We start from the raw sequence: 14,442 nt of genomic DNA, 5'->3' as shown, positions 1-14,442 counted from the left end.
AGGGAAGTTATCTTATCAATCACAGGATGAAAAGTCACAAAACAGAACCCCTTTGCTTAAAAACTAAGGAAGATGGGGAAACGCCATAAGCGGCAGGCTGCCCGATCCAAGCAAACATAATCATTTTTTTTTAAATCTTTAGACTCAAGCAGAAAAAGGAGAAATGGGCATAATAACCTTTTATCCCTCTGAATCATTTGAGGCCGCACCATTGAGGCCCCTAATTAGCTCCGTGTGGAATTTCTAGAAGCAAAGATATTCTGCCACAAAACCACAGCACAGGCATCAGAATTAGGACGTTAATGTTGACTTGTTACCACCACCAAAACCTCCAGCCCCGTTCAGGCTGGCCAGTGGTTTCCCTTTGGTTTGGTCTGGTCTGGTTTGGCTTGGATCCTTTATAGGAAAAGGATCTGTGGAGGAACAGACGTTGTATTTACTGGTGGGGTCTCCTTAGTGTCCTTGGATCTGCTCAACCCCTGGCAGCACAGCCGTCTTGAGTGACTTTCACGTCCGGCTATTTGGGGGCCTGTCCCACGGTTTGGGTTGGCTCCATGCTTCCTCGTAATGACATCCAGGTTTTGCATTTGGGGGCAGCACTGTCACAGGAGAGAGAGACACTATGCATGCTCAGTGCATCATGTCGGGAGCCCAAAGACATTGATTTGTCCCATTGTTGGTGCTGTGAGTCTTGATCACGTGATTAAGGCACTGTCTGCTGGGTCTCTCTACTGTAAAGTTCCTCCTTATTCCTGGATACTCCATTTCTAAACCTCTTTCTGCTATCAGATCAGGGCAAAATTTAAGCCAAGGGAAAATTTCCTCCAAATCAATTTTCATGTAGCCTGTATGACAGCAGGTATGGATCCTTATATGGTAACACATACTTTTCATGTACACTCATATTTTTATTTTTTATTTTATTTATTTAATTTAATTTAATTAATTTATTTTTTGCTTAGAAATGTGCAGTCACCTATTAAAGGCAGACATCGCCAAAGGGAACACATATTTCTAAATTCTTTTAGCTGGAAGACTAGCACTCCCTCCACCACCACCCCCCAAAAAACAACAAAGATTCCCTACACACATGAGCCAAGGGCTGAATCTTCAGTCTATGCAAATTATTCTAACCTAGGCTTGCTGCCTTCTGCTCCAGCGACCTACAGACTTTCTTTCTCAAAGAGGAAAATTAGACAAAATATCCGATCTACTGGGATATGGCTTACACACACTCAGGTGTTTTCTCCCCCAGCCTTGTGTAATTTCTTTCTTTCTTTTTTTTTTAAGTTTATTGCCAATGCAGTGTAGTCTTGGCTTCAGGAGCACATTCCTATGATTCATCACTTACATACAACCCCAGTGCTCATCCCAAGTGTCCTCCTCAATGCCCATCACCCATTTTCCCCACTCCCCCATATCCTATTCCCATCAACCCTCAGTCTGTTCTCTGTGTTTAAGAGTCTCTTACGGTTTGTCTCCCTCTCTCTTTGTATCTAATTTTTCCTTTCCTCCCACTATGGTCTTCTGTTAAGTTTCTCAAATTCCACATATGAGTGACATCATATATCTGCTTTTCTCTGACTGACTTATTTCACTTAGCATAATACCCTCCAGATCCATCCACATTGTTGCAAATGGTCAGCTTTCCTTCTTTTCCATCACCAAGTAGTACTCCATTCTCTGTATATATAGCCATTCATCAGTTGATGGACATTTGAGCTCTTTCCATAATTTGGCTATTGTTGAAATGCTACTATAACCACTGGAGTACATGTGCCCCTACGAATCAGCACCCCTGTGCCCTTTAGGATAAATTTCTAGTAGTGCTATTGCTGGGCCATAGGGTAAATCTAATTTTGAATTTTTGAGGGACCTCTACACTGTTTTCCAGAGTGGCTACACCAGTTTGTATTCCCACCAACAGTGCAAGAGGGTTCCCCTTTCTCCACATCCTCACCAACATCTGTTGTTTCCTGAGTTGTTACTTTTAGCCACTCTGACCAGTGTGAGGGGGTATCTCAATGTGCTTTTGGTTTGTATTTCCCTGATGATGAGTGATGTCGAGCATCTTGTCATGTGTCTGTTTACCATCTGGATGTCTTCTTTGGAAAAGTGTCTATTCATGTTTTCTGCCCATTTCTTCACTGGATTATTTGTTTTCTGGGTGTTGAGTTTGGTAAGTTGTTTATAGATTTTGTATACTAACTAACCCTTTATCCGTTATGCCATTTGCAAATATCTTCTCCCATTCCATCGGTTACCTTTTAGTTTTGTTGATTGTTTCCTGTGCTGTGCAGAAACTTTTTACCTTGATGAGGTCCCAAATAGTCCGCTTTTGCTTTTATTTCCCTTGCCTTCAGAGACACATCAAGTAAGAAGTTGCTGCGGCCGAGGTCAAAGAGGTTGCTGCCAGTTTTCTCCTGTAGGATCTTGATGGTTTCCTGTCTCACACTTAGGTCTTTCATCCATTTTCAATTTATTTTTGTGTATGATGTAAGAAAGTGGTCCAGGTTCATTCTTCTGCATGTTGCTGTCCAGTTCTCCCAGCACCATTTGCTAAAGAGACTGTCTTTTTTCCATTGGATACTCTTTCCTGCTTTGTTGAAGATTAGTTGGCCATACATTTGTGGGTCCATTTTTGGGTTCTTTATTCTGTTCCATTGGTCTATGTGTCTGTTTTTGTGCCAATACCATACTGTCTTGATGATTACAGCTTTGTAATACAGACTAAAGTCCGGGATTGTGATGCCTCCAGCTTTGGTTTTCTTTTCAACATTACTTTGGCTATCTGGGGTCTTTTGTGGTTTCACAAAAATTTTAGGGGCACCTGGGTGGCTTGGTCGGTTAAGCGTCCGACTTCGGCTCAGGTCATGATCTCACAGTCCATGAGTTCGAGCCCCGCATCGGGCTCTGTGCTGACAGCTCAGAGCCTGGAGCCTGTTTCAGATTCTGTGTCTCCCTCTCTCTCTGCCCCTCCCCTGTTCATGCTCTGTCTCTCTCTGTCTCATAAATAAACGTTAAAAAAATATATATTTTTTTAAATTTTAGGATTGTTTGTTCTAGCTCTGTGAAGAATGCTGGTGCTATTTTCATTGGGATTGCAGTGAATGTGTAGATTACTTTGGGTAGTATCGACGTTTTAACAATACTTACTCTTCCAATCCATGAGCATGGAATGTTTTTCCATTTCTTTGTGTCTTTTTCTAGTTCTTTCATAAGATTTCTATGGTTTTCAGTGTGCAGATCTTTTACATCTTTGGTTAGGTTTGTTTCTATGTATTTTATAATTCTTGGTGCAATTGTAAATGGAATATATTCCTTGATACTTCTTTCTGTTACTTCATTATTTGTGTCTAGAAATGCAACCGATTTCTATAAGTTGATTTTGTATCCTGTGACTTTCCTGAATTCATGTATCAGTTCCAGCAGTTTTAGGTGGACTCTTCGGTAGAGTTTCCTGTCATTTGTGAAGAGTGAAAGTTTGACTTCTTCTTGTCAGTTTGGATGCCTTTTATTTCGTTTTGTTGCCTGATTGCTGAGGCTCGGACTTCCAACACTATGTTAAATAACAGTGTGAGAGTGGACAGCCCTGTCATGTTCCTTATCTCAGAGGGAAAGTTCTGTTTTTCCCCATTGAGAATGATATTAGCTGTGGGCTTTTCATTTATGGCTTTTATGATGTTAAGGTATATTCCTAATATCCCGACTTTCTTGAGGGTTTTTATTAAGAAAGGATGTTGTAAGGGGCGCCTGGGTGGCGCACTCGGCTAAGCGTCCGACTTCAGCCAGGTCACGATCTCGCGGTCCGTGAGTTCGAGCCCCACATCGGGCTCTGGGCTAATGGCTCGGAGCCTGGAGCCTGTTTCCGATTCTGTGTCTCCCTCTCTCTCTGCCCCTCCCCCGTTCATGCTCTGTCTCTCTCTGTCCCAAAAATAAATAAACGTTGAAAAAAAATTTTAAAAAAAAGAAAGGATGTTGTATTTCGTCAAATGTTTTTTTTCTGCACCTATTGACAGGATCCTATGGTTCTTATCCTTTCTTCTATTAATGTGATATATCACATTGATTGATTTGCAAATATTGAGCCAGCCCTGCAGCCCAGGAATGAATTCCACTTGATCACTATATTAATAGTATTAATATACTATTGAATTCGATTTGTTAGTATCTGGTTGAGAATTTTTGCATCCATGTTCATCAAGGATGGTTGCCTGTAATTCTCTTTTTTAGTGGGGTCTTTGTCTGGTTTTGTAATCAAGGTAATTTTGGCTTCATAGAACAAGTCTGGAAACTTTCCTTCCGTTTATATTTTTTGGAACATCCTGAGAAGAATAGGTATGAATGCTAGTTTAAATGTCTGGTAGAATTCCCCTGGGAAGGCATCTGGCCCAGGACTCTTACTTGTTGGGAGATTTTTGATAACTGATTCCATTTCTTCATTGGTTATGGGTCCATTCAAATTTTCTATTTCTTCCCTTTTGTTTTTTGTTTTTTTAATTTTTTTTCAACGTTTATTTTTGGGACAGAGAGAGACAGAGCATGAACGGGGGAGGGGCAGAGAGAGAGGGAGACACAGAATCGGAAACAGGCTCCAGGCTCTGAGCCATCAGCCCAGAGCCTGACGCGGGGCTTGAACTCCTGGACCGCGAGATCATGACCTGGCTGAAGTCGGACGCTCAACCAACTGTGCCACCCAGGTGCCCCTGACCTTGGGCTTTCTTTGATGCTGCCCTTCTAGTTCCTTTAGATGTGAGGTTAGGTTATGTATTGGGGACCTTTCTTGCTTCTTGAGACAGGCCTGAATTGCAATGTATTGTCCTTTTAGAACTGCCTTTCCTGAATCCCAAAGGTTTGGACTGCTGTGTGTTCATTTTCATTTGCTTCCATACATGTTTTGATTTCTTCCTTAATTTCATGGTTGACCCATTCATACTTTAGTTGGATGTTCTTTAATATGCATGTATTAAGGGGATTTCCAAATTTTTTATTGTGGTTGATACCAAGTTTCATAGTGTTGTGATCTGAAAATAGGCATGGTATGATCTCAATCCTTTTATACTTGTTTAGGGCTGTTTTGTGACCCAGTATGTGATCTATTTTCAAGAATGTTCCATATGCCCTCGAGAAGAATGTGTATTCTGCTGTTTTGGATGAAAACTTCTGAATATACGTTAAGTCCATCTGGTCCAATGTGTCATTCAGAGCCATTGTGTCCTAATTGATTTTCTGACTAGATGGTCTGTCCATTGCAGCAAGTCGAGTATTAAAGTCCCCTACAATCACGGTATTATTATCTAAACATTTATTTATATTTGTGATTAATTGATTTACATATTTGGGTGCTTTCATGTTGGGGGCATAAATATTTACAATTGTTAGCTCTTCTTGATGATGGACCCCTCAGTTATGATATAATGGCCTTCTTCATCTCTTGTTACAGTCTTTGTGTTAAAATCTAGTTCGTCTGGTATAAATATGGCTACTCCAGCTATCTTTTGATGTCCAATAGCATGATAGATGGTTCTCCATCCCCTCACTCTCAATCTGCAGGTGTTCTCAGGTCTAAAATGAGTTTCTTGTAGGCAACATATAGATGGATCTTATTTTTTTTTTTATCCATTCTGATACCCTGTGTCTTTTGATTGGGGCATTTAGTCCATTTACATTCACAGTGATTATTGAAAGGTATGGATTTACTGTCATTGTGTTATCTGCAGGTTTTGTGCTTATGGTGATGTCTCTGGTCCCTTGTAGTCATTGCTGCTTTCCACTCACAGAGTCCCCCTTACGCTCTCCTGCAGGGCTGGTTTAGTGGTCACAAACTCCTTAATTTTTTGTTTGTCTGGGAAAGCCTTTATCTCTCCTTCTATTCTGAATGACAGCCTTCCTGGATGAAGGATTCTTGGCTGCCTAGTTTTGCTCTTCAGCACATTGAATGTTTCCTGCCACTCGCTTCCGGCCTGCCAAGTTTCAGTGGACAGGTCTGCTACTACCCTTATGTGTCTACCCTTGTAGGTTAAGGCCCGTTTTTCCCTAGCTGCTTTCATAATTCTCTCTTAATCTTTGTATTTTGCAGTTTCACTATGATATGTCATTTTTTGTTGATTTTGAAGGGAGTTCTCTGTGCCTCTAGCACTTGGATGCCTGTTTCCTTCCCCAGATGAGGGAAGTTCTCAGCTATAATTTGTTCACATAAACCTTCTGCCCCTTTCCTTCTCTCTTCTTCTTCCAGAACTCCTATGATACGGTTATTATTTCATTTCACAGAATCACTTAGGTCTCTAAATCTCCCCTCATGGTCTAGTAATTTCCTTGCCCTCCTTTTTTTCAGCTTCATCATTTTCCATAATTTTGTCTTCTATTTCACTTATTCTCTCTTCGACTTCTTCCATCCTTGCTGTCACTGCAGCTGGGTTATTTTGCATCTCATTTACAACATTTCTTAATTCTTCTTGATTATTTCATAGGTCTTTGATCTCTGCAACAATAGATTCCCTGGTGTCTCCTATGCTTTTTTCAAGCCCAGCTCTCAGTCTCATGAGTGTTATTCTAAATTCTTGTTCAGATATATTGTTTATATCTTTTTTGAGCAGTTATCTGCCTGTCATTTATTCCTGGAATTTCTCATGAGGAGAGGTCTTCCATTTCATCATTTTGGCTAGGTTTCTGGTTTTTACACGTTTTAATAGCTTGTTATGTGTCCTGCACCTGCAAGTCCTACCATATTAAGAATAGGTCCTGGGACTTCAGGAAGTGTTTGTGGAGTGTGATCATGTTACATATTTGGCTGTTCTGTCACACTGCTCATAGTGGTGATGGTTTGGACCTTCCACCAGGTGTGTTTTCATTTGTTCACTGAAGGAGCCCTGGAAAAAGGAAAGGTGAGGGAAGCCTAATTCCCATACAAATAAAAAATAAAAGGGTCAGAAAAAAAAAAGACCAGGCAGAGAATCAAAGAAACTATAAGGCTTAACCCAGAGAGAGAGGGGGGAAATTAATAAGGAGATACAGAAAAGGTGTAAAAACAATAGAGAAAAATGCCTGACTAAACAAACAAACAAACAAACAAACAGAATGGAGAATGAAACCAGGTGGGGTGTATATATATATATATATATATAGAGAGAGAGAGAGAGAGACTTGACCAAAAGTCAAATCAGAAACTGTGATCGTGATTCCAAAGGAAATAAAAAGAGGAAGGTAAAAAGAAGGGAAAAGAGAAAAAATGAAAGAAAAGAAAAGAGAAAAAGAAAAACAAAACAAAACAAAATGGACTAACATAGAAAACTGCAGGACAGCTGCCTGTTGATGCTCAGGACCGCTGGCTGTGCTGGTCTGGAGGAGAGGCTGTCTGGCCTGGTCAGGGTCAGTCCTGCTCCAGTATTTAAGCTGTTACGAGGCATGGAGGGGCGGGGTTTGTTGTAAACCGGTCCTGCCTCCACTGGGGGCTGCTGTCCTGTTCCCTGAAGCCCCACCATGTTGGTGATGGGGAGAAAAGTGTCTCAAACCATGCTGTTCAGACTGTCCTCATAGAGGAGTGCAGGGAGAGTGGGGGCCAGCTTGTCCTGTTCCACAGTCTCCTGCACCTCCTAGATGCTCAGATGGGATTGAAAACAAGATGCCTTAAAAAATCCCACACCTGGGGCGCCTGGGTGGCGCAGTCGGTTAAGCGTCCGACTTCAGCCAGGGCATGATCTCGCGGTCCATGAGTTCGAGCCCCGCGTCAGGCTCTGGGCTGATGGCTCAGAGCCTGGAACCTGTTTCCGATTCTGTGTCTCCCTCTCTCTCTGCCCCTCCCCCGTTCATGCTCTGTCTCTCTCTGTCCCAAAAATAAATAAACGTTGAAAAAAAAATTAAAAAAAAAAAATCCCACACCTCACAGACTCGGTTCTGGGGTAGCACCATTCTGCCCAGCCTACACGGCTGATGCCTGCAGGGTCTTTTTTCCTTGGGGTGGCACTAAACCCTCTTCCCACAGTACTCCAGGGTGGGGACTGCTCTCTCCCAGTCACCCCTGAGATCGCTACTGGGCCCCGGGGCTGGCTCCCTCTCCACGAGGCATGTGCACACTGCAAGCTGCAAGAGAAAGTCTTGCATCCCTGAAAACTCTAATCTTCAACTCCTGAGACTTTGCAAAGTACAAACTGGCACTCTCCATATTTCTCGTTCCCCCTCCATGGTCCAGAGATGTTTTTCTCTCGTCCGAACACAATGCCATACTCCTACAGCCTCTTTCTCTCCCTTTTGTGTCTCCACAGAAGGGGTCCCCTCCCCTCCATGCCTATGCTGCCCGTTTTCTCTCTCCCAATCCACATACATGCACCTCAGTCCCGCCAAGCTGTCTCTTTCCACCTGTGGAGATGTTTCTATCACTCCCCAGACCTATTTCCTGGGTGTTCCAAGTGTTCTGACCTCAATACAGCTGTGTTTGACGGACCAGGAAAATCCTTGTCCCACTACTTCTCTGCCATCTTGACTCCAGTCTTTTCTGTTTTAATGTGTTGTTTTTTTTTTTTCGAGAGAGAGTGTGTGTGCACACAAGCAGGGAAGGGGCAGAGAGAGGGGGACAGAGGATCCCAAGCAGGCTCATAGTGACAGCAGCAAGCCTGGTGAAAGTCTCAAACTCACCAACCATGAGATCATGACCAGAGCAGAAGTCGCACACTCAACTGACTGAGCCACCCAGGTGCCCCAAATTGTGTAATTTCTTTAGCCGATTGGGGGTGAGACAGAGAGCTGCTTGCATGTTTGTATCTGACATGTACTTTGTTGGATTATTCCAGAATATGGGTGGATTTAGGCATCAGTCGATTTCACCTACTTTGTTATTAAGCAGACCCAAAGCCACGTTACAACCTGCCCCTCATGTTTTGAGCAAAGCCCAGACAGGGTTGAACCATATTCTGGCCCCATTTGGTCTACTTGTTGATGGCGTCAGGCTTGCTCAAAAGGCCACCCCATCGCCCGGGGTCACCAACAGGTCTGGGGAGTCTCTCGAGCCACCTGTTTGCTTGGGGGCCATAACCATCAGATGTAGCAGGCATGGAGCCTGGGAGCCACTATGCTTAGATGCTCACACAAATGCTTCATTTCTATGAAAATCAGAGCAGGGGGAAATAGTCCTAGCCTGGACTATTTCTGCCCCTATACCGACACAGTTGTAAAATGTCATTTTTAATGGTATTTTTGGGGAGAAAGGAGCAATAAAGACAAACATGACTGCCCCCCTCCCCAGGCCATCATGGAACTATGGGTGTGTTTTTCTGGTAGGAACCTCTTCAGCCATTTAGAGATAAGTATCTCTGGGGACAGTGGAGAAATGGGTCTGTCCTCAACCCAGATTTGTCTCCTCCTCACCCGTGCCTCCCAGGTGACTTGGATGAAGATATAATCCCGGAAGAGGAAATCATTTCCCGAAGCCAGTTCCCTGAGAGCTGGCTGTGGCGCATAGAGGAACTCAGGGAACCTGAGAAAGATGGGTAAGGCTGAGACACCCCCCCAGCTTAACCCCCCCACCCCCAGGCCAACTGCTATAGCGGCCCCATCTGGACCACTTTGTTTGCATGCACCCATACCTCTCTTTTCTGGAATCACTGGGCAACCCCACAACCCAACCTAGAAAAAAAATCAAGAGTCAGGCTCCCTCCGTGTGCCCAGCCCCCACTCCTCCCTCCAACCTGCCCCTCGGGGCCCCTCCACACCAGCTCTCTCCCCAGGCCCCTGACACCTGCCTCTTTTTAATACCCCCACTTCTCCTCCATCCAGAATCTCCACAAAGACCATGAATATATTTTTGAAAGACTCCATCACCACCTGGGAGATTCTGGCGGTGAGCTTGTCGAACAAGAAAGGTGAGAGAAGGTGGTGGCCCCATGCTCACGAGTCAGGGATCCCAGGGCCATTGGGCGTTTTCTCATCCCATCCAGAGAGATCCCCTGTTTCTTGGTGGCTGACACACTGCTCCCAGGTGACAAGTGGGGGGTGTCAGATCCTGCTCTGTGGGTGACGAGTCAGCGCCTTTTGTAAATAGATTTTCTTTCGAGAGCAGTTTTAGGTTGACAGCAAAATTGAGGGGAAGGTACAGAGAGTTCCCACATACACCCAGTCTATCCACCCCCGACGCACACAGTCTGCCCCGCGCAGACATGCACTATCAGCATCCCTCACCAGCATGGCGTATTCGTGACACTGACACGCCTATCGTCACCCCAAGTTCATCATTGACATGAGCGTTCACTCTCAGTGTTGTACGATCTACAGATTTGGACACAGATATAAGGACATATGTCTACCATTGAACTATCATACAGAATAATTTGCAACAACAAACACGCTTAAGGGGTGGTGTTGACAGGGTGATGGGTAAATCCATTAAGAAAATATGAAGGAGGTAGCAGGATGAAATGTATGATTGGCACATTGGCGGCCAGATTGTGAAACTTGGCAGAAAAAAAAAAAAAGGTAACCAGGGGGTAGGGGGCCCACCACAGGGAGCTGAGGAGACCTGGTCTAATGGGGGTGGTCTCAGGCAGGCCTCGGAGCAGGGTGAGGAGAGGGAGGCACTAATTTTAAGGCAGATGTGTGATACTTTCATGTGATCATTTTGAAAAAATCAACGTGAATGCAAAAAAAAAAAAAAAAAACCCATGATGAACAAAATATCTCCATTGTCAATAGAAGCCAGCACTGAACTGAACCATCACGGAGTTTGAGGCAAGAGGGAAAATGAGTGCGCCCCGCCGCCCCCCACCCCCATGCCTGATTTAGGTACATTTTAAAGGTTAATTTTTTCGCTGAGCATTAAAGTAGGTGAAAAAATATTGAAACATTAAAAGGGAGGTATGTTAGGGGACTGGGGTTGCTCTGTCTGTTAAGTGTCTGAACTAGGCTCCAATCATGATCTCACGGTTCATGAGTTTGAGCCTCATGTTGGACACTGTGTTTTACCAGGTACAATTTTTTTTAAAGTTTATGTATTTATTTTGAGAGAGAGAAAGAGAGAGCTACAGGGTGAATAGGGAAGGGGCAGAGAGACGGGGAGAGAGAGAGAATCCCAAGTAGGCTCTGAGCTACTGGCCAATGCAGGGCTTGAACTCATGAGACCCCGAGATCATGACCTGAGCCAAAACTAAGAGTCAGATGCTTATTGACTGAGCCACCCAGACGCCCTTTACCTGGTACCATTTTTAACTCCCAACACATTATCTCATTCAGTGCTCACAAGAACCCTCTGAGGTTGGTACATTTATTCTCCGACAAATGAGGATACTGAAGCTAGGGAAGGCAGGTCACTTGCCCAAGATCACCAAGGGATGAACCTTTCCGGAACGCCATCTTAGAGGTTCAGAATTTATATTTTAGGATGGTTGCCAGTGGAACTTGGAAATTTTAGACTCCTGAGATACCATGAATGCAAAGAGTCAGCAGAGTTACAAGCAGGGAGCTCCTCAAGCTTAAATGTCTGGATTCAAATCCCAGGTCGTCCGCTAGGCAGCTGTATGGCCTGAGTCAAGTTACTCACCCTCTCTGTGTGTATCCATAAAACAGGTATAATGCAAATAGTAGCCACTCAAAGTGTTGTGCAGAGAGTTTTTTGAGTTAATACGTGGGGAGCCCTTAAAATGGTGCCTGGCACATTACAGATGTTCGATGAGTGTGAGTCATTATTGAAGCCAAACATATTTTATTTTTGTAAATGTTTTTTTTTTTTTTTGAGAGAGAGAGAGAGAGAGAGAGATCTCGAGCAGGTGAGGGGCAGAGAGAGGGAAACACAGAACCTGAAGCAGGCTCCAGGCTCTGAGCTGTCAGCACAGAGCCAGATGTGGGGCTCGAACTCACAAAACATAAGATCAGACATGAGCTGAAGTTGGATGCTTAACCGACTGAACCACCCAGGCGCCCTGGTTGATTTTTTTTTTTAATTAATGGGTTTTCTTAAAAAATTTTTTAATGTTTATGTTTGAGGGAGACAGAGACAGAGCATGAGCAGGGAGAGGCAGGGAGAGGGAGACACAGAATCTGAAGCAGGCTCCAGGCTCCAAGCTGTCAGCACAGAGCCTGACGCAGGACTCAAACTCAGGAACTGTGAGATCATGACCTGAGCCAAAGTTGGACCCCCAACCGACTGAGCCACCCAGGGGCCCCTAATTTATGGGTTTTCTTAAACAATTTAGGTTTACAGAAACAACTGAGAGTTACCACTCACTCCTCAATTCCCCCCAATTCCCATCTGTAACCCTTTTTTGCATTAGGCGGTACCTTTGCCAAAATCTCTGGGACAACACTGATACATTATCATCAACTGCAGTCAAAAGCTAGGGTTCCCTTTCAGTGATGTACCTTCCATGGGTTTGGACCAACATGCAGTGACATGTAGCTGTCCTTCCAGGGTCACGGAGAGTAGGCGTTTCTCTGCCTCAAACATAACACGGATGGTGTGTCAGAAGTCACTCTGTGTGTTGTTCTCTCTCCCTCCTTCCAGCTTGTTCAAGGGAAAAGCGAAGTCTGGTGCAAGGATGTCCTCATCTCCTCTGTAGGTCTTGACTGAGTTGGATTAGCAAGGAGAGAGCAGGTCTGCTTTCTGCAGGCACAACGTGAGCTGGCCAGTATTTAACAAAACAAAACCGTTTTGTTTCCCTGGAGGTAGCCTCCTGTTTGTGGTGCAAAAGCTGGTTTTTCACCCACCAGAGTAAATTAAATCTGGCTTTAAGAATGTGAAAACAGGGGCGCCTGGGTGGCTCAGTCAGTTAAGCCTCGGACTTCAGCTCAGGTCACGATCTCGCGGTCCGTGAGTTCGAGCCCCGCATCGGGCTCTGGGCTGATGGCTCAGAGCCTGGAGCCTGCTTCCGATTCTGTGTCTCCCTCTCTCTCTGCCCCTCCCCCGTTCATGCTCTGTCTCTGTCTCAAAAATAAATAAACATTAAAAAAAAATTAAAAAAAAAAAAAGAATGTGAAAACAGAGGGGCGCCTGGATGGCTCAGTCAGTTGAGCATCCAACTTCAGCTCAGGTCATGATCTCACGGTTCGTGAGTTCGAGCCCCGTGTCGGGCTCTGTGCTGACAGCTCGGACCCTGGATTCGCTTCAGATTCCGTGTCTCCCTCTCTCTCTGACCTTCCCCCATTCATGCTCTGTTTCTCTCTGTCTCAAAAATAAATAAACATTATATATATATAAAAACATATATAAATATATATATATAAACATATATAAATATATATATATATATATATATATATATATATATATATATATATATAAAATGTGAAAACAGGGAGCGGTGGGCGTCTGGGTGGCTCAGTTGGTTAAGTGTCTGACTTTGGCTCAGGTCATGATCTCATGGTCCATGGGTTCGAGCCCTGCGTCGGGCTCTGTGCTGACAGCTTAGACCCTGGAGCCTGCTTCAGATTCTGTGTCCCCCTCTCTCTGCCCCTCCCCCGTTCCAGCTCCACCTCTCAAAAATAAATAAACATTAAAAAAATGTAAAAATGAATAGTAGATAAGAAATGATAACTACCTCCCGTGACTATAACAGACCCCCCGAGAATGATGAATAATGACTGTAGGTTAGCAAATAAGGATTTTGTTCAAGTCTCTATTTTTTTCAACACTGAAGAATAGACACACAAAAATTATTAAATTATAATATATTTCTTTTTTAACTGCATTTTAAAAATATTTACTTATTTTTGAGAGACTGGGAGAGAGTGGGGGGCGCAGAGAGAGAGGGAGAAAGAGAATCCAAAGCAGTCTCCACACCATCACCTCAGAGCCTGAGGCCAGGCTCCGACTCAGGAACCTGGAGATCATGACCTGAGCTGAAATCAGGAGTCAGATGCTTAACCACCTGAGCCAACCAGGTGCTCCAAATTTTAATACGCTTCTTGGCGCAACACTATTTTTATTTATTTTTTTAGTGTAACATTTTTTTTTAACGTTTATTTATGTTTGAGACAGAGAGAGACAGAGCATGAACGGGGGAGGGGCAGAGAGAGAGGGAGACACAGAATCTGAAACGGGCTCCAGGCTCTGAGCCATCAGCCCAGAGCCTGACGCGGGGCTCGAACTCACGGACCACGAGATCGTGACCTGAGCTGAAGTCGGACACTTAACCGACTGAGCCACCCAGGCGCCCCAAATTTTAATACACCTTTGGTGCAACATTACTTTTATTTATTTTTTTAGTGTAACATTTCAATATGATAAAGCTTTTGCACACTTTGCTTGCATCAACCCAGTGCTTGAATATAACCTAGTAGCTGTTGGATCACAAATTAACCATCGCTTTTGCAGTCATTTTCACTGCCTGTAGATCAGCACTGTCCACCAGAAATACGGTGCAAGCTGCGTGTCATTTTAAATCTTCTGGTAGCCCCATATAAAAAGAGGAGGTGACATCAATTTTATTGTACATTTTTTTAACCAGATGTCTCCAAAACATT

At 44.0% G+C, this 14,442-nt stretch overlaps 1 protein-coding gene across 2 annotated transcripts in view; it reads left to right on the top strand.

Annotated features, from left to right (window-relative positions):
• Positions 1-14,442, top strand: part of LOC125156563 (complement C3-like) — a 46,336-nt gene that overhangs the window by 13,016 nt on the left and 18,878 nt on the right. For both annotated transcript variants that reach the window (XM_047842725.1, XM_047842718.1), the window contains exons 18-19: positions 9,374-9,482; positions 9,769-9,854. In XM_047842725.1, the coding sequence (XP_047698681.1) occupies positions 9,374-9,482; positions 9,769-9,854 (195 nt within the window). The remainder of the gene's footprint in view (positions 1-9,373; positions 9,483-9,768; positions 9,855-14,442) is intronic.

The sequence above is a fragment of the Prionailurus viverrinus genome, chromosome A2 (genome assembly GCF_022837055.1).
Source record: "Prionailurus viverrinus isolate Anna chromosome A2, UM_Priviv_1.0, whole genome shotgun sequence".
NCBI classification, from domain to species: Eukaryota; Metazoa; Chordata; class Mammalia; order Carnivora; family Felidae; genus Prionailurus; species Prionailurus viverrinus.
Note: the sequence above shows the minus strand (reverse complement) of the source record. Positions and strands in the feature narration are given on the sequence as shown.